Genomic DNA, 22,173 nt, shown 5'->3' with positions numbered 1-22,173 from the left:
GACCATTCTGGCCAACATTGTGAAACCCCGTCTCTACTAAAAATACAAAAATTAGCTGGGCGTGGTGGCGGGCGCCTGTAATCCCAGCTACTTGAGAGGCTGAGGCAGGAGAATTGCTTGAACCCAGGAGGCGGAGCTTGCAATGAGCTGAGATCGTGCCACTGCACTCCAGCTTGGGCAACAGAGCGAGGCTCAGTCTCAAAATAAAAAAAAAAAAAATGACTGTGGAAAAGTACAACAAACCTATTGAGCAATTATATTTAGTGTATTTGGGCCCCTAATTATGGAAACACAAAATACCTGGCCAAAAAATGGCAGAGTTAAGGACCTTCAAAACTTCTCCTTCATAGAAGGCACAAGGACCTTATCAGAATCAACTTTTTTCATAACTCTAGGAATTAACCCAAGGTGTGCAGCAATCTGGGGAGTGTTTTTTCAAAGAAATTAATTGAATCTCAGTAAGAACAGTGAGTTGGTGGCATTTTAGCTAGTCCTATTCACATTCTCCAGCTCCAGCTTCTCACTAACCTCGAAAACCAACAGTTTGTGATCACAGTGGAAACCGCAGGCTCACAGCCACTGGAGGGGGCAGGATGGGGTTGGAGTTCCTTCAAAGCTTCATTTCCAGAATAATTCTCAGTATTTGACCTGTCCACGGGCTCTCTGGAAGACCCCACTTACAAAGCTTTCTTTATTTGACTTCACTCAGTTCATCCTCCGTGGGAAAAGCCTTTTCTCTGGGGACAGTTGTCAAAAACAATGAGAAGTGATTGATTAACTTTGTGGCTGACTGAGGTTGTAGATAATTATCAGGATGAACAAGAGGTAAACCAAAACACTTAAGATGAAAAACTGGGGAATGGGATGTCCATTGGTCTTTCCAAAGCTCTGGGGTATTACTGGGAATCTATCATGCATAGCCCAGGCAGACACATGCACAGGGCTGTGGGCACGCCCAGGCTATGCGTATGTTCAAAAAAAGACTCAGGAGGGCCCTCAGCTCTCATTGTGGGCTGAGCTTGAGGTTGTGCGCAAGCAAGAAGTAAAGGCTGAGGGAGAGCTGTTCACTGCTGCAGCGTGGAAAGTGTGGCCTGATACACACACAGCTCCTCAGCAAGGAAGAGTCCAAAAGATGTAAGGAAATCTCTGTTCAATTATTAGCTGACCACTGAGTTAACTGAGCAGAGACTCCAGTGGCTACAAATGACAAAGAATGCAGATTTTACAGAATTCAGGAGTCATAAACCAACAGAATCACAACAAACTCTGGGCAGGTGGGAGAATCTGATTTCCAGAGTTGCTGCATTTTATTATTTAAAATGTCCATTTGTCAACAACAACAACAAAAACGAGGCATGCAAAGAAACAAAGGATGGACCATGCAAAGGAAAAACGGCAATCCATGGGAACTGTCCATGAGGAAACTCCATGTCCAGGAGGAGGCCCAGACATTGACCTTACTAGATAAAGATAGTAAATAAGCGATTTTAAATATGTCAAAGAACTAAAGGAAACTATGTCTAAAGAACATAGGGAGTATAAGAACAATGTCTTACCAAATAGAGATATCCATCATGAGAGAAATTTTTTTTTTAAGAAGCAAGTAGAAACTCTGGAGTTGAAAAAAGTTCTGGAGTGCAAAGTATTGAAATGAGGAACTGACTAGAGGGGTTCAACACCAAATTTGAGCAAGCAGGAGAACAAACCAATGAACTTTTAGATAGCTCAACTGAGGTTACCCAGTCTGAAGAATTAAAGGATTAAGAATGAAAAAAACCTAACAGAGTCTTAGAGACCAATGGCATACCATAAAGTCCAGCTACTCAGGAGGCTGAGGCAGGAGAATCACTTGAACCCAGGAGGCAGAGGTTACAGTGAGCTGAGATCGTGCCACTGCACTCCAGGCTGGGTGACAGAGTGAGACTCCATCTCAAAAAAAAAAAAAAGGAAAAATTAATATAAACAAAAACCTAGAGAATTTACTTTCAGCAAACCTGCCCTAAAGAAATACTAAAGGAAATCCTTCAGGATAAAATGAAAGACTATTGGAGAATAACTTGAATCCACAGGAAGAAATAAAGGGCACCAATATAGATAACTATGTGGGTAAACAGAAATTATAGTATAAATATATTTTTTGTTTGTAAGTATTTTTTCTCCTATCTGATTCAAAAGACAACTTTATAAAGCAAAAAAATTTTAAGCTGTTCTGATAAACACACGTGTATAAAGGTATACTTTATATGAGAATAACAACACAATGGAGGGGGGAGGCAATAGAGTTATATAGATTTAATATTTTGTATATTATTGAAATTAAGTGATTAATCTGAGTGATAAGATTTTGATTAAAATCTCCATGGCAGCCACTAAGAAATAGTAAAAGAAATTCCAAATAACTTAAAATTGAATACTAGAAAATATTCAGTTAACACAAAATAAGGTAGTAATAGAGGAATAGAAGAATGAAAAAGATATGACATGTGGAAAACAACAAAATGGCAGACATTAATGTTACCACATCATTTATTATATGAAGTGTAAATGGATTAGCTGGGCACAGTGGCACACACCTGTAGTCCCAGCTACTTGAGAGGCTGAGGTTGGAGGATTGCTTGAGGCCAGGAGTTTGAGGCTGCAGTGCACTATGATTGCACCTGTAAATAGCTACTGCACTCCAGTCTGGACAAGATAGTGAGTGCATAACTCTGTCTCAACAAAAAAAAAAAAAAAAAAAAGAAGCAAAAAGTCAATGGATTAAACACTTTAATTGAATGGCAAATGAGTAAAAACAAAACAAAACACACACACACACAAATCCCCATGATCCAACTATATGCTCTCTACAAGAGACACATTTTAGATTGAATGACAGAAATGGGATGAATGTAAAGAATGGAAAAAGATATACCATACAAATAAGTAACAAAAAGAAAGCTGAATAGTTACACTAATTTCAGACAAAAGAGTCTTTAAGACAGAAATTCTTATTAGAGACAAAGGACATTTGGTAATGATAAAAGTGTCAGTTATTTACCAGGAAGGTGTAACAATTATAAATACATAACCATGTGCACGTAACAACAGTTTACCAAAATATAAGAAGCAAAAACTGACAGAATTGAAAGGTCTTCTATAGTTTGATGATAGTAGATGAAGATTTCATTATCCCGCTTTCAATATGGGATGAAACAATTGGGCAGAAGATTGACTAGGAAATAAAAGACTAAACAACACTTCAAACCAACTAAATCTAATAGACATCTATAGAAGATTATATGAAACAGCAGTAGAATACATATTCTTAAGTGTACATTCTCTAGAATAGGCCATATGTTAGGCCACAAAACAAGTTGCAGTAAGTTTAAAAGGATTGTAATCATACAAAGTATCTTTCTGACTACAGTGGATGAAATTAAAATAAATAAGAGTAGGACATTTTGAATATTGACAAATATGTGAATACTAACAACATACTTCTAAATAACCAGAGGGTGAAATATATCAAACAGGAAATTTAAAAATACTATGAAGTGAATGAAAACAAAAAGTTTGACATTCCAAAACCTATGGGATGCAACTAAAGCAGTGCTTAGCTGAAAACACTTACCTCAAAAAAGAAGAAAGATCTCAAATCAGTTATCCAAACCTCTGCCTTAAGAAATTAGAAGAGTAAACTAAAGTGAAACAAACAGAAGGAAAGAAATAATAAAAAAAATTAGAGAAGCTATAAATAAGATGAAAAATAGAAAAACAATAAAATTAAAACATTAAATGTTGGTTGCTTTAGAAGATCAACAAAGCTGACGAATCCTTACCTAGACAAACCAAGAAAGGAGATGAGACGGGGGAGAGAGAGAGAGAGAGAGACACCCATATTACTAAAATCAGGAATGGGAAAGAAGGGGTATGAGTACCAGCCTTTTGGAAATAAAAGTGATTATAAAAGACTACTATGAACACTATGAACAATTGTATGTTGATGAATAAGATAACCTAAATGAAATGGACAAATTCCTAGAAAGACACAAACTACAAAAACTGACTCAAGAAGAAATGGAAATTCTGCATAGATCTGTCATAAGCAACTGAGTTAGTAATTTTTTTAAAAAGTCTGCACAAAGAGAAGCCAGGACCAGATGTCTTCACTGGTGACTTCTTTCAAGTGTTTAAAGAATAATTAACACCAATCCTTTATTTTTTTTTAATTTGGCAGATAACATTGTATCTATTTATCATGTACAACATGATGTTTTGAAGTATATGTACACTGTGAAATTTTGTTAAGTCTAGCTAATTAAAAATTAGATTACCTCACATAGTAAACATTTTTGTGGTGAGAGCACTTAATAGTTCTCTTTGGATTTTTCAAGAATATAGTTTCAAGAATATAATTTATCGCCATTAACTATAGCCACCTTGCTGTCAAATTTTATGATATGTGAATTATATCTCAAAAAGTTTTTGAAAGAACATATGAAATAAATATGCTGACTAAAGATTTTTTTTTAAAACCTCAGCAACAGTGATGCAAGATCAAAAAGGTGACAAGTATTTTAATTTTCTAAAGGAAGCAGATTCAGCTTTCCATCTTGGTTTCATTCCAGCATTCACACTCTGTTTTAGGGTTCTCATCCTCGCCACTTAACATGTGAATTTCAGGTCACTCAGTCTAAATTTCCCTAACTCCATCAATCCTGTCTCACTTCCTAATCTCAATTGTTCCATGTTGTACCAAACATCTTGAATCAGTCTGTGTTTATCTTGCGATGCCACAGCTATTTTTAAAGAAGTAATAGCCTAAGGTACAGTCTGATGCCTACCTCACCGATCCTCAACTACTTTCAATTTGTTTTAAATGCTAGTTAGATGTAGACACAGTAAGATGTGGCTTTTATAATTCTTCTCTTGCAGTCTGTAGTCCCTTTAGTGGTTTCTTCTCAGTCTTCATGCAGGCTTGTCGCTAAATTAACGGCTCCTTATTTCTCTGTAGCCAGCTGCAGGTGCTGTAGTTTAAAAATTCTTCCTGCAGCTGTATCATTCACACCTTACATCTAAAATAATTCTTTTTAAGATTCCTTCTTTCAGAATCATAAGGCAGAAGAGAAAGGGAGGGAAATGTTGAACCATGTCTTTAGGGGGCATTAGCTCCTCTTCCGTATTCTTTCTGTTATTGGTGTTTGATGTTCTTTGTTTTTATATCTGCTTCTTTTTTGCCTCCTTGTTTTTTTATTTCTTTTCTCTCTCTCCCACCTCTACCTCCTGAGGATTATAGGAATTGAGAACACTATGGGTTGGAATCATTTTTCCAGTTGGGCACGCCATGGAGCCCTTCTTTATAACAGAGGTTTTATTTGACCCTCAGTTCTTGTGTGTAGCCCGTGGGGGTGCTCCAGAGAACATTTACCTGATCTCCACAGTGAATCAGTTTGGTAGAATGTTGGAGGGTTACCATCCTCCATCTCCTTCATCCCCTCCTCCCCATTTCTTGGCTCCCCTGCAGTGCCAGGCAGATATGCTTATTGCATGGTACTTTAGCAAGTGTAGGTTAACAGCAGGTTTAGTTAACAACTGCAGCAGACAAAGGGCTTGATTGCTCAGAGATGAGCTGCCCTCTCACACCACACTGTCGCCACCTGGCTCCTGGATCTCAGACTGGGATGGGCTTCATCTTACTTTCAGAGAACTCACAGCCCTTGCAGCTGCTCCGTGCTTAACTGGCTCACAGGGCTGAAACCTCACTCATCTCACCAGCAGGCAGGACCAGATTTCTTTTCCTGACAGTTGCTACCTTTCTCCCTCCTTTCCCAGCTGTCCTCAATTCTGGTTTCCTTCCTTTTCTCCTCTCCCTTCCTTCCTTCCCTTTTTCTGTCCTCCCTCCCCTCCGTCCCTCCCTTCTATCTTTCCCTTCTTTCCTGCCTCCCTCTCTCCCTCCCTCCCTCATCCTCGCCACTTCACATGTGAATTTCAGGTCACTCAGTCTAAATTTCCCTAACTCCATCAATCCTGTCTCACTTCCTAATCTCAACTGTTCCATGTTGTACCAAACATCTCCCTCCCTCCCTTCCTTCCTTCCTTCCTTCCTTCCTTCCTTCTTCCCCTCCCTGCTTTCTTTCTCTTCCTCCCTTCTTTCCTTCTGCCTTCCTTTTCAGCTGATTCACAGCATTCTTTTCCTGTGCCACTCCCCATGTGGTGGCCAAAAGTTTGTTCATTGTCTCATGGCACCTGTGATCACAGGGGTTATGGCCTGTTAAATACAAGCCCTCTAAAACGTTCTATGCAGAAAGACTCTGGGGCTGAACAGCTTTGGGAATCATGCTTGTAGTAAGCCCCACTGCCCATTCCCCTAAGAAAGTCTTAGAGAAGTCCTGTGATCAAGAACCCCTTGAAACCTTCTTTTCAAGCTCCCCAAACTTTTTGTTTAAGGAACCCTCTTCCTGAGTAGAAGCCACTGACATGCAGTGGAAGCAGTTTCTGTGGGACCCACTCTTGGAAACGTCAGACTTGATCTAGAGTTCTGGTTTATTCATTTGCTGACAGCCCTCCTGAAAGGCATGTGGGGCTAGCATGGCAGGCATGAGGTGCCAGGCAGTAACATTTAGTGGAGGAGGATGGGAGAAGGGAGTTATGGTGGTGAGAAATCCTGATGGCTGTGAGCCGCTCTGGAGCTGAACCTGGAGGGCAGTTGGATGAGGGACAGGGAGAGGAGTGGGCTAGGAAAACTGTGCCCAATTTATCTTTGTGTGTGTGGCCCTGGCTATAGCAGGGATGATTTTCAAAAGCATTTTCCCAGTAGGTCTTTTTCACTGAAAAATGTTCTGAGATTGACAAGTAGGATGGGGAGGACAGGGCTGGTTAATCCTGTGGCATAGATGTGCTCCCTTCTCATAACAGAAAGAACATCTTTAGCAATCTGTCCTGTGGAATAGGAAAGCCATGTAATCAGGATTAGCTGTGAGCTCGTACCTCTAGAATAAATGAATTCTCTCTCGGTGAGAATTCATGTAACATTTGTAATTAAGATGACTGCTGGGGAATGGGAAGGACCCCTTAGTAAGTGACGCTAATGAATGGATGACGCCCTTCCCTGCCCCTCCCAGGAAAATGAGACTCAGCCACTAATTGGTGTAATTAGCACTGGAAGTTAAAAGATTTCCTTCCTTTTTTTTTTTTCTTTTTCTTTCTTTCTTTTTTTTTTTTTTTTTTTTTTTCCTCCTTTCTTTAGCTTCAGAGTGCCTGGGCTCTTTGGTTTCGATTGCTTGGTCACCCTTCTTTCCTCTGTGAAAGTTCAGGTTGCTCTGGTGGCTTGCCTGAACCCCCTTTTCAGATGGTAATTGGGAGCCTGAATCCTGCCCTCAGGACTGCACCGTCTGGTCCACGGTGAAGTTGGAGTCAGAAGTTAGTCTCTGCCTCTTTCAAAACCCTTGCTAGGATTGGTTCGAATGTGTTTTTAGGAAGTTCTATGGTAAGCTTGAATTTATACTGGACAGAGGGCTCTTATCTTTTTTAAAAGAAGGCAGCCCAAAACAGAGCAGAGGGATATAATAAGGTGTTCGTTTTTATGGAAATAATTGAATGCAAATTTAATTTCCTACTACACCTATTGATCAGAAAAAAAAGGGAGAGGAGAAAAGGAAAGGTCTTCCTAAGCAAAAACACAGTGAATGGGAATATAATTAATAAAAACTGAGGAAAATGTCGCCCCAAGGGTTTCTCCAAGGAGGCTGATCTCCCTGACAGAAACGGCGGCGTCCTCTTTTTGCTGCCTCTGTGTGGTGGGGGAGAGTGTGCAGGCGAACCCCAGGGACTGGAAGCTCTGAGAAGCCTGTGGCTTGAGCTCCCGGAGAAGGGTGAAAAGATACTTTATGATTCATGGAGAAGTCAGTTCCCGGTTTCAGGGTACAGCTCTGAGGGGCTTCTGATGCCAGGTTGGCTTCAAGTTCAAAATCCAAAACAAGCTTCTTTGAGAAGTTCCCCACTCGTAGGTTTCAGAGTGAATTCTTTCAATGGCGTTCTATTAAAATTCAAGGACATGGGTCTCATGAAGCATTCATGTGTCCTTTACATATTATACAGAAGGAATTGGCTCTAACATGATTTATGTCTTCCAATCTTATTCTAATTATATATCCCATTAAATATAGTAATAGGAAAGTCTGGGTCATATTTTTGTTTCCCTAACAGTGAGTGCTACTTTTTAATTGCTAGGACTTCACTTGCGTCTGTGTCTGATGGAAGCATCAGCTGATGGGGTTGCCAAGTCGTAACTGAGAAGTCCTTTCCACCTTAAGCCAGTGGCAAAGCTTTGGCTGCACAATACAGTTGCCTGGGGAGCTTCAAAAAATCCCAGTGTCCAGGCCACACTCCCAAACCAGTTAAAACTGAATCTAATGGGTGGGACTCAGGCATCAGTATTTCTTTTAAAGCTCCTCAGGGGATGCCACTGTGAAAGGCTGAGAGCCATTAATGGAAGCGGAGTTAAACAAAACTCTGTAGCACTGGTGGACCTCCTACGTGATAGCACTGTTGGAAAAAAACATTGCCCTGCCCAGAACCCCTTCGCGTCTTCCTAGGGCTCCCACGGTCCCAGTGGGGCCACAGCCTCCGGGTCCTTTGCCTTCCAGTGGTGTGCAGGTGTTTAACAACCCACTCCCGGGAATGGAAAAAACCCCGATGTGTGGCGTGTGTGACTTCCAGATTCCACAAATACTCCCACCGCGGTCTCTTTCATCTACCAAGTGGCCATCGCCGAGCGTGGAGTTGGGAGACGTGCGCAGCCAGCTCCAGACACCAGTGCCTCCTCCCAGCTTCACAGTTCCTCACCCCTCCTTTGTGTCCACCCCTGAGTAACTCATTCTCCCTTAGGTGCTGTTCCAAGTTTTGAGTAATCTAGAAAAACAGTTTTCTGCTTGTGTGATATGCTGGCTTGTCCTGCTCAGGTAACATGACACGTCTTCCCAGTTAGAGTGTGGATTGCCCCTGGAAAGCACCACGGAATGTGCCTGAGGCTGGAGATGTGTAGGCAGTTGGCATTCTGGGTTATACTTGACCCTGTGGAGCTAAGGTGAGTTGTCCTAGATACGGCACATGAGGTCTCTGAGCCTGCAGGGTGGAATGCCAGGCTGTGAGTCAGGACACACTCACCAAGGTGACAAGGGAGCTTCATGGGAGGCGGCCTGCTAGCCTTTGTGGGCTGATCACCTCCACCTCATCGCTTCTGTTTCCACCACATTACAAAGCACATTCACATGCCTTGTCCTTCCTTCCTTCCTTCCTTCCTTCCTTCCTTCCTTCCTTCCTTCCTTCCTTCCTTCCTTCCTCCCTTCCTTCTCTTTCTTTCTATTCTTTCTCCTCTCTCTCCTTCCTCCCTCCCTCCTTTCTTTCTTTCTTTTCTTTCTTTCTTTCTTTCTTTCTTTCTTTCTTTCTTTCTTTCTTTCTTTCTTTCTTTCTTTCTTTCTCTCTCTCTCTCTTTCTTTCTTTCTTTCTTTCTTTCTTTCTTTCTTTCTCTTTCTTTCTCTCTCCTTCCTTCCTTCTTCCTTTCTTCCTTTCTTCTCTCTCTCTCTTTCTTTCTTTCTATCTTTTTTGATGGAATCTTGCTCTGTTGCCCAGGCTGGAGTGCAGTGGTACAATCTCGGCTCACCACAACCTCTGCCTCCCGGGTTGAAGCAATTCTCCTGCCTCAGCCTCCCAAGTAGCTGGGATTACAGACACGTGCCACCACACCTGGCTAATTTTTGTATTTTTAGTAGAGATGCGGTTTCGCCTTGTTGGCCAGGTGGTTTCAAACTCCTGAGCTCAGGTGATCCACCTGCCTTGGCCTCCCAAAGTTCTGGGATTACAGGTGTGAGCCACCGCGCCTGGCTTCATATAACTTTTCTCACTGGATTGCTGCAGTTTACCTAGGAAGACCAAGCAAATACTATCCTCCAGCTGCAGGTGAAGAATCCTGCTTGAGCTAAGAGAGGTCAAGTGGAGTGACTCCCCCAAGTTTGAGCAACTTGCCCAAGCTCGTAGGTGATGGCGCCAGGACTTGAAGCCAGAGCTTCTGACTCCATCCTTACACATACATGGCTCCTGACACACAGCCTTGGTCTACTGGTCACCTCCGCCCAGGCGTGGGGCCAGTCAACTTAGGGAGGGGAGGAAGTGAAATAAAAAATAACCCTGCTTTGCAGTCTTTTGAATTATTAGGTTGTTGCAAAAGTAATTGCGGTTTTTGCCATTAAAAGCCTAATAATTCTTTGCCAGTCCTGCTTTTGGAAAGCTGTTTTCTGAAATGAAACATGGGCTTTGTGGTCCAATAAAGAACACGTTCCAAGTTGGTCAATATTAAGTTGGGGATGTAAGATGAATGGCTCATGCCGGACGCGTGGCTGACGAGCTGTGATTCTACAGAGTCAGAAACAACCTCTGCTGAGATTGCATCGGATCCAGAAGACACCTGGGACTCTAAGACGTGGCTGCAGAAATATGGCTTGAAGGCCCAGAAGCTATCCTTGTACGACATCCTTGCCGACTGCTCTTTCCGCCACGCTGATGGGGTCGTGGATATAAAAGCCAAACCGGAGGATGAGTCCGTGCAGACCAGCGCGGTAGGTGAAGTGCACTCCTGGGAGGGGCTGTGGCCTCCCCTCAAGCCCTGGGTGGGTGAGGCCTCCCTCAGGTCAGAAGGTGGGGCAAGGGGCAGCAGGGAGAGAAACCAGCTTGAGTTTCTGTGAAGAAGGGGATTCCTCTGTTTCCCTCCTCACCCTTCTCCAAAGGGCATCTCTGGGAGTGGAGATCAAGCCTGGGAATGAGTTCTAGACATCAGTGAGTTGTAGATAAGCCAGGGACTGGGCTTGGAGAAACCAGACATTATGAGTCTCAGAATTATTCAACATTATGCAAATAGAGAAGCCCTTTGTTCCCCCGTATTGAATGGAAAAGAGAAATTGCTGGTGAGTGCAGCAGGAGTGTCTGTGGTCCTCTTGTGTTTTCCCTCATTTTTCCAGTGACTGTTAGCCAGCATACAGTGCAATCCCAGCAAATACGGAATCAGATTCTCCAAAGGGCTATAGCCATGAAAAACTTTGAAAGCTGCAGTTCCATTGTGGGTTTTGTAGGAATACAGCTTCTCCTAGTGCCCGACTCCAGCTCCCAGTGAAGGACAGTGCTGGACAGCAGTGCTGCCTAAACTCCAGCATCATGCATATGTCAGTAGGTCCGAAATGGGGCTCAAGAATTTGCATCCATAGCAATCCCCAGGAGATGCTAGCGCTGCTGGTCCAGGGGCCACACCTTGAAAAGCAGAGAGATGTAGAACAGGAGCCAGAAGATGAGGTATCAAAGGTTTAGGAGCGTGGAAAGACTAAGAAGTGTCCCAATAGGAAACAGAAATGAGGATAAAATGAACATGGCAGATCTGCAAAACCAAAGGAAGGCTCTTTCAGGAGGTGGCAAAGTCCCAGGTACACGCTGTGAAGTGAACCTAAAATGCAAGCCCAGGGCAGACAGGCAGGTGACCGGCGGGTGACCGCAGCCCAGAGGAGACACCTGGGAAAGAAAATCAAGGCCCCCCTCAAATACAGTGTCACCTCATGTATTCTCGAAGGCTCTGATTCAATGTCAAGGTCATTACTGAGATGCTGGAACTCCAGTGGAGGTGCAACTCCAGTCCTGTTGCCACTTGTTATTAGGCTGGCCAGCCACTGACCCCCACGTGCCCTCCATGGAAAGGGCACTGTCCTTCGGGGCTGTGGGAGCCACACCACATTGTGTTCTTCCCCTTCGCTGCTGTGCATTTATGACAAACTGCACGGAGGAAAATATAAAAACTGAATTAGAAAAATGCGGAATTGACGCAACTTGTTTCCTGGCTTACCCTAGGATGCGGGGTAATTGCTACGGTGCAGGGAAAATCTCATTTGTGGGTTTCCTCCCCCAGCACAGTTTTCTGGTTCTGTAGACATTATTCAGTAATGTTCAGCAAATCATACATAACTAAACTTTCATTTTAAAAATAGGCCAGGCGCGGTGGCTTACGTCTAGAATCCCAGCACTTTGGGATGCCAAGGCGGGCAGATCACGTGAGGTCAGGAGTTTGTGACCAGCCTGGCCAACATGGTGAAACCCCGTCTCTACTAAAAATACAAAAATTAGCCAGGCATGGTGGCACGTGCCTGTAATCCCAGCTACTTGGGAGGCTGAGGCAAGAGAGTCGCTTGAACCCAGGAGTCAGAGGTTGCAGTGAGCCGAGATTGCGCCATTGCACTCCAGCCTGGGCGGCAGAGGGAGACTTTGTCTCAAAATAAAATAGAATAAATACATTAGACCCTGGATATTTCAAAATATTAATCCCCATCAATTTGAACATAGCTTACTGCAAACTGATGACAATGCAGTATATTCAAGCTAGCTCTAATACTGATCACCTCCTAACTCTTGTCAATTTTAAATGAAATTTTACAGGACCACTTTGAATAATTTGGCTTACAAGAGGGAATTTTACCTCATTTTTTTGTGCTAGTCAAGTATATTATGGTAAAGATTGAGAATTGTCAATCTACCTGTTTATTATTATTATTATTTTTACAAATACTGATGAGAAAGGAACAGTTTTATTTTTAGTCTTTGGGACTACATACTGAAACTGGATTCACACCTAAAATTGTGACGTGTGTAAAGTAGGCAGAAAATAAGGCTGTGAAATAGGTAAATTATTTAGGGTTCCCCCGACTCCCACTGGGCAAGTTTTATTTAACAATAAAAACTGGTTTATAGTAACAGACCCAGGAAAACTCATTAACACAGGCATGGATGGCTGAAAAGGCCTTGTTATGTAGCAATTCAAAGACTTGAACAATTGGGAGGAGGAGACAAGCAAGCATTTCTAATAAGGGAATTTCAGGCCAAGTCTGAGAACCTGATATTTCGGGCATCCCTGAAACCACACTGCATGCTTGGTTGCTTGAGCTTGTGCACAAAACCAGGCCTGATGTTCAAAGACCCATTCTTGTCTCTTCGTCTATTTTTCAAACAAATATTTATGGAGCCCCTGCTACGTACCAGTCCATGTGATGTGGCGGAAGGCACACTGGATATGGAAGGAGAAGTTCTAGGTATCAGTGCTGCTTCTACTAGTTAGTGACGATGAGACGTTGAACAAATCATGTGACTTCTTTGAGCGTCACGCTTCCTATTCGTGAAATGGGTAAAGTGCACATGAGATGCCCCATAGGTGTTGCCTTTCCTTGTTTCTGCACTACAAACACTGCGAATCAGAACTGAGCATTTATGGAGTGCTTTTGTGCTTCATATACAAGGTAAACATTTGTGCTCTCATTTTACACAGGAGAGAACAGTCGCGGGAGCCGCGAGAGGTTAGGTAACTCGCTTGAGATTGATCTTGTGGCAGACGGAGGCAGGGTTTGAACTCGGGTCCCCCGGGCTTTCACACTGCGCCTTTCCCGTTCTGCCACGCTGTGCCTGACGCAGAACCTGTCTCTCTGTGGTGTGTGGTCTGGCGGTTTTCCACTGGGCTGTGCGTGAGGCATGCGCGGGAAATGCCCTGTGATGGGGATGTGGTGAGCACGAGAGACAGGACACCTTTTCCTTTCCGTCCTTGCAGGGCAGCAGAGGTGTGGTGCCACCCCCGCCTGCCTTGGGAGCATAGGACGGATCTCATCATGCCCTCCAACCTCTTTCTGCCTTTTCTGGCTGATCTCCATGCAGTTAACTGTACTGGCAGAAACTGGAGGAAAACAGCCACAGTGCAATGCCTGGTTTCACTGTAAATTCCTGCCCGCTAATGTCAGTGGATATTTTGTGCTGCCCAGCAGTTGACTCAGTCCACCTGTTCTCACCAGTCACCACTGGACTCAGGAATTCTCATTGCCACGGGGCTCTGAACGTCCCTTTTCTGACCCCACTCCACCCCTCTCTGACTCCTAAAATCCCTCCACCACACCCTCTGGGCACATCATCAGCAAACCTCTGATCGCCTCCAGGCCTCTGAAGCTTTCCCACTGGATGCTTATCGGGGCTTCTCCCTGAGAGGCCTTCCCTGCAGCCCTCTGGAGTGGGAGCTGGTTTCTCTCCCGTTCCCTTTGGGCCTGTGGCCCCGGGGTGGGTGGTGGCCTCCTTGCTCCTCTTCAGACTGTGTCACTGAAGACATCTCTTGTAGCTGTCACCTACTGAGCTCACCCTCGTCAGCCCTCAAGATTACCAGGCTTCTGTCTTGCTTTCATTGGCTCCAACACCTGCTTTAGTTCATAGTGACTTCAGTCCTGTATGGAGGACCTTTCCAATACCCCAGCCTCTCATTTCTTTGACCTTCTCTTCCCCGATGACTTCCTCCCCAACTCCATCTCTACCACTCCTGCCTTAGGCATGCCCTTGGCCTTGTCATTATAAATAACTGTGTAATAATAACCCACATCCTCAGTTCCAAATGACCCCCTGTCTGACCAGTCATCTGTAGGTTGTTTATTCTCTTGCGCTATTCCCACCCATCTGTCTATTCCCACCCATCTGTCTAGTCCCACCCATCTATCTAGTCCCACCCATCTGTCTATTCCCACCCATCTGTCTATTCCCACCCATCTGTCTATTCCCACCCATCTGTCTATTCCCACCCATCTGTCTCCTCCACCAGGATATACGAGTTACTATTTCTACCACCTCCTCTCTGTCCTCTCTATCCTCCCATGCATCCTCAACCAATTTCCCCTTAAACTATTGCATTCATCTGGCAAAACCCCAGATTTAACCCTGGCTAAATCCAACTTTCCGCCTTTTCTGGCTTATCTCCGTGCAGTTAACTGTACTGGTAGAAACTGGAGAAAAACAGCCATGATGCAATGCCTGGTTTCACTGTAAATTCACGCCCACTAATGTCAGCGGATCTTTTGTGCTGCCCAGCAGTCCACTCAGTCCCTCGCTGGCTTCCCTCTCCTCCTGAAACACCCAGCACCTTCCGCTCCACACTCACTACACTCACTCTCCGCAGGTGAGCCGGCCTCCCATGCCGTGAACATCAACGGGAGCGTCACGAGCTTCTGCCTCCACATCTCAGCCCCCCGTGTCTGCCATCTACCTGTATTTCTCCCAGGCCGAATTGTCCTTGTCCTGTCTAAGGCTACTCCCTGCACGGGTACACGACTCTCTCTCCACTCATTTTATTCATTCTCCCTTTCTGCATCGCAGCCTCCTATCGCCCCCATTTCCAGATCATTCGCATCAGCACGCACACATTCCGCCGCTTCTCCCATCTTAAAAAGTTTTCTGATCCCACGTGTACCTCTGGCTGTGCCTCATGCCTCCGCTTCTTTTAGAATTCAATTCCTCAGTCGAGTTGCATACATTTCCTTCCTCTGCTTCTTCACTTCTCCTCCCATGCTCCTGGGACCTGCTTCCATCAGGCAGAACCCGCACCCCCTGCCCGCCCGCCAACTTCCACCTCGCCACCAAAACACATGTTTTGCAGAGATCCCTGAATTGCTAAATCCAGGGGTCCATTCTCAGTCTCTTTCTTACTTGACCTGTTAGTAAGTTGATCTAGTTGGTCACTTCCTTGAATTTTTTTTTTTCCTCCAGAATACACACTGCTGGTTATCCTCCCACCTCGCTGGCTGTTCCTTTCTCAGTCTTCTTTGTGACTTCTCCACGTCCTTAACCTGTCGATGCCGGAGGACGTTGAGGTGCAGTGCTCTGATCGCTTCTCTGTCTACACTCATTTCCCAGGTGGTCTCCTCCAGTCCCATGGCTTTTAATCCCCTGTGCATGCGGGCTGGCGACTTCACAATGTACCCCTCCAGTCCTGTGGCCTTCCCTGATCTCCCGACCACTGCCGTGCTGTTTGGATATCTAATAGGCACCTTGAACCTGAGACATCAGATGCTAAATCTTGATCTTTCCCATTCAGAGCTGCTCTTCCACAACCTTCCTCCTATCAATTGATTGCAACTCCACCCTTTCAGGTCCCGGCCTGAAAACCTCAGGGTCGTGCCTGACTCCTCTCTTTTCTCGCATGCACACGTCTGATCTCTCGGTGAACACTGTCTGTTCTGTTTTCAGAACGTGCCTGTCATTCAGGATCTGACCACTTCTTACCATGACCTTGGCTGCCCAGGGCCATGCAACTCCGTGACCTTCTGGCTCTTTGCTTCTGCCCTTGGTCCTTGGCCGTCCAGTCTGCTTTCCAGAGTAACCGCTGTAAAGCTGTGAAACCATAAATCAGGCGTGTCGCTGCTCTCATGAAAGCCCTGGGAGGAGTCCTTTTTCACTCAGAGCAAAAGCCAGCTCATTTCCGACAGCTGTCAGGCTTTACAGGACCTGCTCCTGGCCCTCCTCTTCGTGTGTCCCGGCTTCTCTCACTCTCTCTTCCCTCTATCCCTTTCCTTTGGCAATATTGGCCTTCCTAAAATTCGACAAGCATGCCGGGTGGATTCCCAGCTCCGGCCTTTGCTCTTGCTGTGTCCTCGGACCTCCTCCCGGCCTCCCCATGACCACACTCCGTTCCTCCAGGCCTTCTCTCCTGGTTCACTGTCTCTGGGAGGCTTTCCCTGCGAGGTTCCAACTTTTCCCGTCTCTCCCCTCTTTCTCTGCTCTCTGCTCTTCCTCCTTGCCTTACTCTGCGTGTCATCCTCTGACCTGGTGTGTCGTGATTTGCTTATTACTGGGCTCCCCTCCTGCACTGTGAGCTCCGAGAAGGCAGGGGTTTGGTCGTTGTGTGTGTTTGTATTCCTGGTGTCTAGAAGGTCTCCCAGCGGAGGAGCACTGGGTGAGCGCCCGTGGGCCGAGTGATAGAGGCCGACTGAGGAGGGCTCGCTCCGTCTGTCCCGGTGGAGGGCGCTAGATGTGCAGTGGGGTTCTTGGTGGGAGAAGAGGATTCGTGAGAGTCTCAGTCCCGCTTCCTCCAGAATGGTCTCCCTGGCTGTCTAGTCCACTGTGAGCTCTGTCGCTCTCTCTTCTTTACCAGGACTTGCCAGGTCCTTACTGTCTCAGCCCAGTGTTAGGGACTGAGTATCTAATTCTCCGCATTGCGCGCTCTCTCTCTGTCTCTCTGCACGTGTGTGTGTGTGTATGTGTGTGTGTTGTGTGTGTGTCGGTGGGGGGTGTCTCTACGCTGGAATCGTTAGCTTTTCTGGGGCACACGTGTGATCGCATGTATCTTTCTTGCCCATGTTCATGACACCTAGTGCAGGGCTCCATAGGAAGCGGGCAGCGGAACATATTTGGTTGAACTAACAAAGGAATGACTGACGGTAGAGTGAGTGCTAAGAGCCATTTGAATACGACAGAGCTGGAGGTGCCATCTGGAGGCTCTTCTCTTTGGACAGTTTCTGAGTGGCCTCTGTCCTTTGTCCTCTCCTTAGGAGACCAACAAGAAGACAGTCCATGCAAAATATTGCAGCAGGTTTGTCCATGCTGCCTGGAAGGACGGGAGCTTGGTCCACGTGAACATTACCAGAGAGAAGTGCAGGTGGTACAGTGACAGAATGCACACAGCCCTGGCCCGGATCCGAAGGAGGTTGGTGTTACTTGCAGGAAGATACAAGTGGCCTCCTCGCTCTGGAAATTCTCATCTGCTTGATCTTTTTTCCTCCCTTTTATTTTTAGTTGACACAAAATGATTTTGTACCTATTTATGTGATACAGAGTGATATTTAGGTGTGTGTATACAATGTACCAAGATAAATCAGGGTAACTCACGCGTCCAACACCTCAAACATACATCATTTCTGTGTGTTGTGAACATTCAAAATTCTCTCATTTAGCTTTTTAAAAAAATATACACTAAATCGTAGCTGACCATATTGACCCTCCAGAGCTGCAGAATACCAGAGCTTGTTCCTCCTGTCTAGCTAAACTTTGGTATTCGCTAACCAACCTCACTATCCTCTCTCTCTACCTTTCCCAGCCTCTAATACAGTTCTACTCACTACCTCCATACGCTCAGATACTTTTAGCTCCCACATATGAATGAGAACATGTGGCATTTATCTTTCTGTGCCTGACTTAATTTGCTTAACATAGTGTCCTGTAGGCTCACCCGTGCTGCTGCGAATGACAGAATTTTATTCTTCGGTATGGTTTAGTAGTACTCCATGGTGTATATACACCAGTAAAAGCTCAACTGAGAGAAAGTGCCAACAAACATTGTTAAGTCAAGGTTGCCATCTGATGGTTTGCTGATAGCCTTGTTCAAAAAAAAAAGGGGGTTGTTTGGATTCAGATCCCAGCTGCCTTGATGCCAATGCAGTTTATCGAAAACAGCAAGCCAACGTGTAGCTATCACACTGGTCACACATTGCTGTAGGAGGCTGAAGAATGCTTCTGTTTCATACTCACATTCTTTTCTAGGCCACACGTGCATTGCCCACTGTGTTATACCTTTCCTCTGTACTCTTTAGCTGCCTCTCACAGATTTTGATATATTGTATTTCATTTTCAATCACCAGAATATTTTCTAATTTTCTCCATCATTTCTTCTTTGACTAAAGGGTTATTTAGAAATGTATTGTTTAGGCTGGGTGCAGTGACTCACGCCTGTAATCCCAGCACTTTGAAAGGCCGAGGGGGCTGGATCAGGAGGTCAGGAGTTCGAGACCAGCCTGGCCAACATAGTGAAACCCTGGCTCTACTAAAAACACAAAAATTAGCTGGGCATGGTGGTGGGCACCTGTAATCCCAGCTACTTGGGAGGCTGAGGCAGGAGAATTGCTTGAACCCAGGAGGCGGAGCTTGCAGATCACACTACTACACTCCAGCCCGGGTGACAGTGCGAGTCTCTGTCACAAAAAATAAAATAAATAAAATAAAAAGAAAGTGTTGTTTGCTTCCCAAATATTTGTGGATTTTCCTGATAGCTTTTGTTACTGATTTCTGTTTTAATTTCACTGTGAACAGAGAAATAGTGTGTGATTCAATTCTTATAAATTTATTGGGACCTGTTTTGTAGTACAGATTTTGGAAAAAAACATGGTTTTGTTGGGTGGAGTATACTACAGGCATCAATTAGCTCAAATTGGCTGATAGTGTCGTTCAAGTCTTTCGTATTATTACTGATTTTCTCTAGTTGTTCTATAAATTACTGAGAAAAGAGTGTTGAAATCTCCAACTATAGTCTTCAATTTTCATTTCAGTTCTTTTTTTTCTCCATGTATTTTGAGGCTCTATTAATAGTTGCATGTACATTTAAGATTGTTATATTCTCTTGATGAACCAATTGCTTTGTAATTAGGAAATGCCCCTTTTATATCTCTGGTAATATTCCTTGTTCTGAAATTTACTTTGATAGCCGTTTAGCCACCCTACATTTTTTTTTATTATTTTTTTTCTATCATCTTTACTTGTCTGCATCCTATATTTAAATGGATTTCTTACAGATACAAGATATATAATTATATATGATATAATGAAATATATATTGTTTTATTAATCCAACCTAACAATCTTTGCCTTTTTATTGGAGTGTTAAGATCATTTACGTTTAATGTGATTATTGATTTGATAGGATTTAAATCAAAACTTTTGCTATTTGTTTTCTGTTCTCTTTTTACTCACTTTTTACCTTCTTTTGTTTGAGTATTTTTTATTATTACATTTTATCTCCACTATTGTCTTATTAGCTCTACCTCTTTGTTCTGTTTTGATGTGTGTATGTGACTATTTAGGATTTACAATATGCATCTTAGCAGTCACCCTACAAATAATATTATATCCCTTCATGTATATTATAGGAATCTTACAACTTTCACTCCCACTTCCGTCCTTTCTATTATTGTACACTTTACTTCTACACATGCATTACACTATACATTCAGTCAATTGTCTTGTAACTAGTTTAAAAACTAGGATAGATGTATTTTATATTTAACCACATATGTGATATTTCTGTTGCTTTTTACTCCTTTGTATGGATCCACATTTCCGTTTGACATCATTTTTTTTCCACCTGAAGAAGTTTATTCATATTTCTGGTAGTGCAGGTCTATTGGTGATGAATGAGCTGTTTCAGTCTGAAAAACTCTTTAATTTACCTTTATTTTTGAATGATGTGTTTGCTAAGCATAGAACTCTGGTTTTACAGTTCTATCTTTCAGTACTTTGAAAATCCTTCTCCACCGTCTCCTGGCTTGCATGATTTATAAGAAGGCTCCTGTCATATTTTTGTTTGTTCCTCCACACATAATGTCTTTGATGCTTTTAAAATTTTTCTATTTATCTCTAGATTTTATCAATTTTATTGTGATATGCCTGGGTGTAGTTTTATTTTTCTTCTTCTTGGGTTCTTTGAGCTTCTTGGATCTGTAGGTGCATTGTCTCAATAAAAATTAAAACATTTTGGTCATATTTTTTCAAGTGTTTTTTCTGCCTCCCCCTCTCTTCTCCTCCTTCTACTTTGATTACACGTGTCAGACTCCTTGATATTGTTCCACGGGCCACTAATTCTCTCTGATGAAAGTGCTTTTGTCTTTTTTCTCTCTGAGTTTAACTTTGAATTGTTTCCTTTGCTTTGTCTTTTATTGCCTAATCTTTTCTTCTCCTAATGTCTGATTTACTATTAATACCACGCAGTGTATTTTAAATTTCATATATTGTATCTCTCTACAAGTTTTATTTGGGTCTATTTAAATATCTTCCATTTCTCTCCTCGTTCTGTTTATACTCTACCTTTTTGACCATGTGGATTATATTTCTCATAGCTGTGTAACATCCTTCTCGGCCAATTCTATCATCTGTATCATTTTGGGATCTGTTTCTGTTGATTAATTTTTCTTCTGGTTATGGATATTTTCTTGCTTCTTTGTATACCTGGTAATTTTTTTATTGGATACCAGACATTTTAACTTTACATTGTCAGGTACTAGATTTCACTGTATTTTTATATATGTTTTTGATGCGGTTAAGTTACTTTAAACCAGTTTGATCTCTCTAGGAGTTGCTTTTCAATTACGTTAGAGTAGATCCAGGGTAGCTTTTAGTCCAGGGTTCATTTGATCCTACTACTAAGGCACTACTCTTTCAAGAACGCTGCTTGGTGGCCCATGTATTAAGGAGGCTTTCCCACTCTGGCCGGTAGACGGACTGCTCCTAGCCGTGTGTGAGCTCTGAGGGGTTGATCTGCCTGCTCCTCTGGTGATTTCTTCTTTGGCTTCAGTAGTTTCTTCACATGCATGCCTTGATCATTAGTTAGCCAAAATTTCGAGGACACCCTTCTGCAGATCTCTGGAGCATGTTCTCTCTCTCCCTTTCTCCTGTGCAGTAATGTCCTTTCAATATTTTGCCATTCAAATTTTAGTTTCTTAGCCTTTGCTGAACTCTGAACTCAATTCAAATATTTTTTCCGTACTCTTTCCTTACCTCCACACCACAGGCTTTGCCTGTGGCTATGAATTTCATGTATTTACATCCTGTGATGGGAACCTGATCATGGACCGCAGAAGCAGTCCTTCTCATACAGCCACCTGGGCCTTGGTTATTACAGAGCTCTGGGGCTGCTTGATGCTGTGCATAAGTTTCACTGAAGCTTCAGGAATGTGCTGGCTTTACTAGCTTGACTTCAGGCAGCCAGATTAGAAGAACAAATAGTCTGAAGTCATAGCTGAGGTCCTCAAAATATCAGATGACTAGAAGTAATGTATTTTTGACTTTGGCACCCACATTGGATTTATTTTTCTGTCACATTGATTTTCTTCATTTTGTTTTACTTGGCTTGATGGTGGGTAGTGCATCCTACAGCCCAAATGTAGGATTTTCTACAGAAAAACCTCGAAGCAAATGATCCACTCACAGAAGATTGGGTATAAACAGCACAGCGCAGCTCTGTCCTCTGCAGATTGTTAAGTTCTTGGGAAGATTCTCTTGTTGCCTGCAGGCTCTCACCATTCACTTTCAACCTACTTCCTGCCTAGGATTAAATGGCTACAGGATGGGAGTCAAAGCCTCTTTGGAAAATTGCGTAATGATTGCATCTACATTCTCATTGACACGTCTCACTCAATGAAGAGCAAACTGGACTTGGTGAAGGACAAGATCGTTCAGTTCATACAGGTTAGATGGAACTATCGGTTCATGCACGTGGGGTTTTGTGTGTCATAAATGGGTCTCCACAAAGTATCGTCTGTGATGGTTATGAGCAGTGGAGAGGGGCTTGTTGCACTAAAAAATTCCTAAGAAAGCCAAATTCAG

At 43.6% G+C, this 22,173-nt stretch overlaps 1 protein-coding gene across 6 annotated transcripts in view; it reads left to right on the top strand.

Annotated features, from left to right (window-relative positions):
• The window catches only part of VWA3B (von Willebrand factor A domain containing 3B), a 236,803-nt gene that overhangs the window by 94,085 nt on the left and 120,545 nt on the right, over window positions 1-22,173 (top strand). For all 6 annotated transcript variants that reach the window (XR_002516781.2, XM_021925079.2, XM_021925080.2 and 3 more), the window contains 3 exons: window positions 10,396-10,592; window positions 17,355-17,509; window positions 21,897-22,035. Coding sequence is in view for 5 of the 6 variants with exons in the window: in XM_021925079.2 (XP_021780771.2) it covers window positions 10,396-10,592; window positions 17,355-17,509; window positions 21,897-22,035 (491 nt within the window). In the remaining variant the exon portion in view is untranslated. The remainder of the gene's footprint in view (window positions 1-10,395; window positions 10,593-17,354; window positions 17,510-21,896; window positions 22,036-22,173) is intronic.

This window comes from Papio anubis, chromosome 14, assembly GCF_008728515.1.
Source record: "Papio anubis isolate 15944 chromosome 14, Panubis1.0, whole genome shotgun sequence".
In the NCBI taxonomy this organism is placed as follows: domain Eukaryota; kingdom Metazoa; phylum Chordata; class Mammalia; order Primates; family Cercopithecidae; genus Papio; species Papio anubis.
This window is presented reverse-complemented; position numbering and strand designations above follow the sequence as displayed.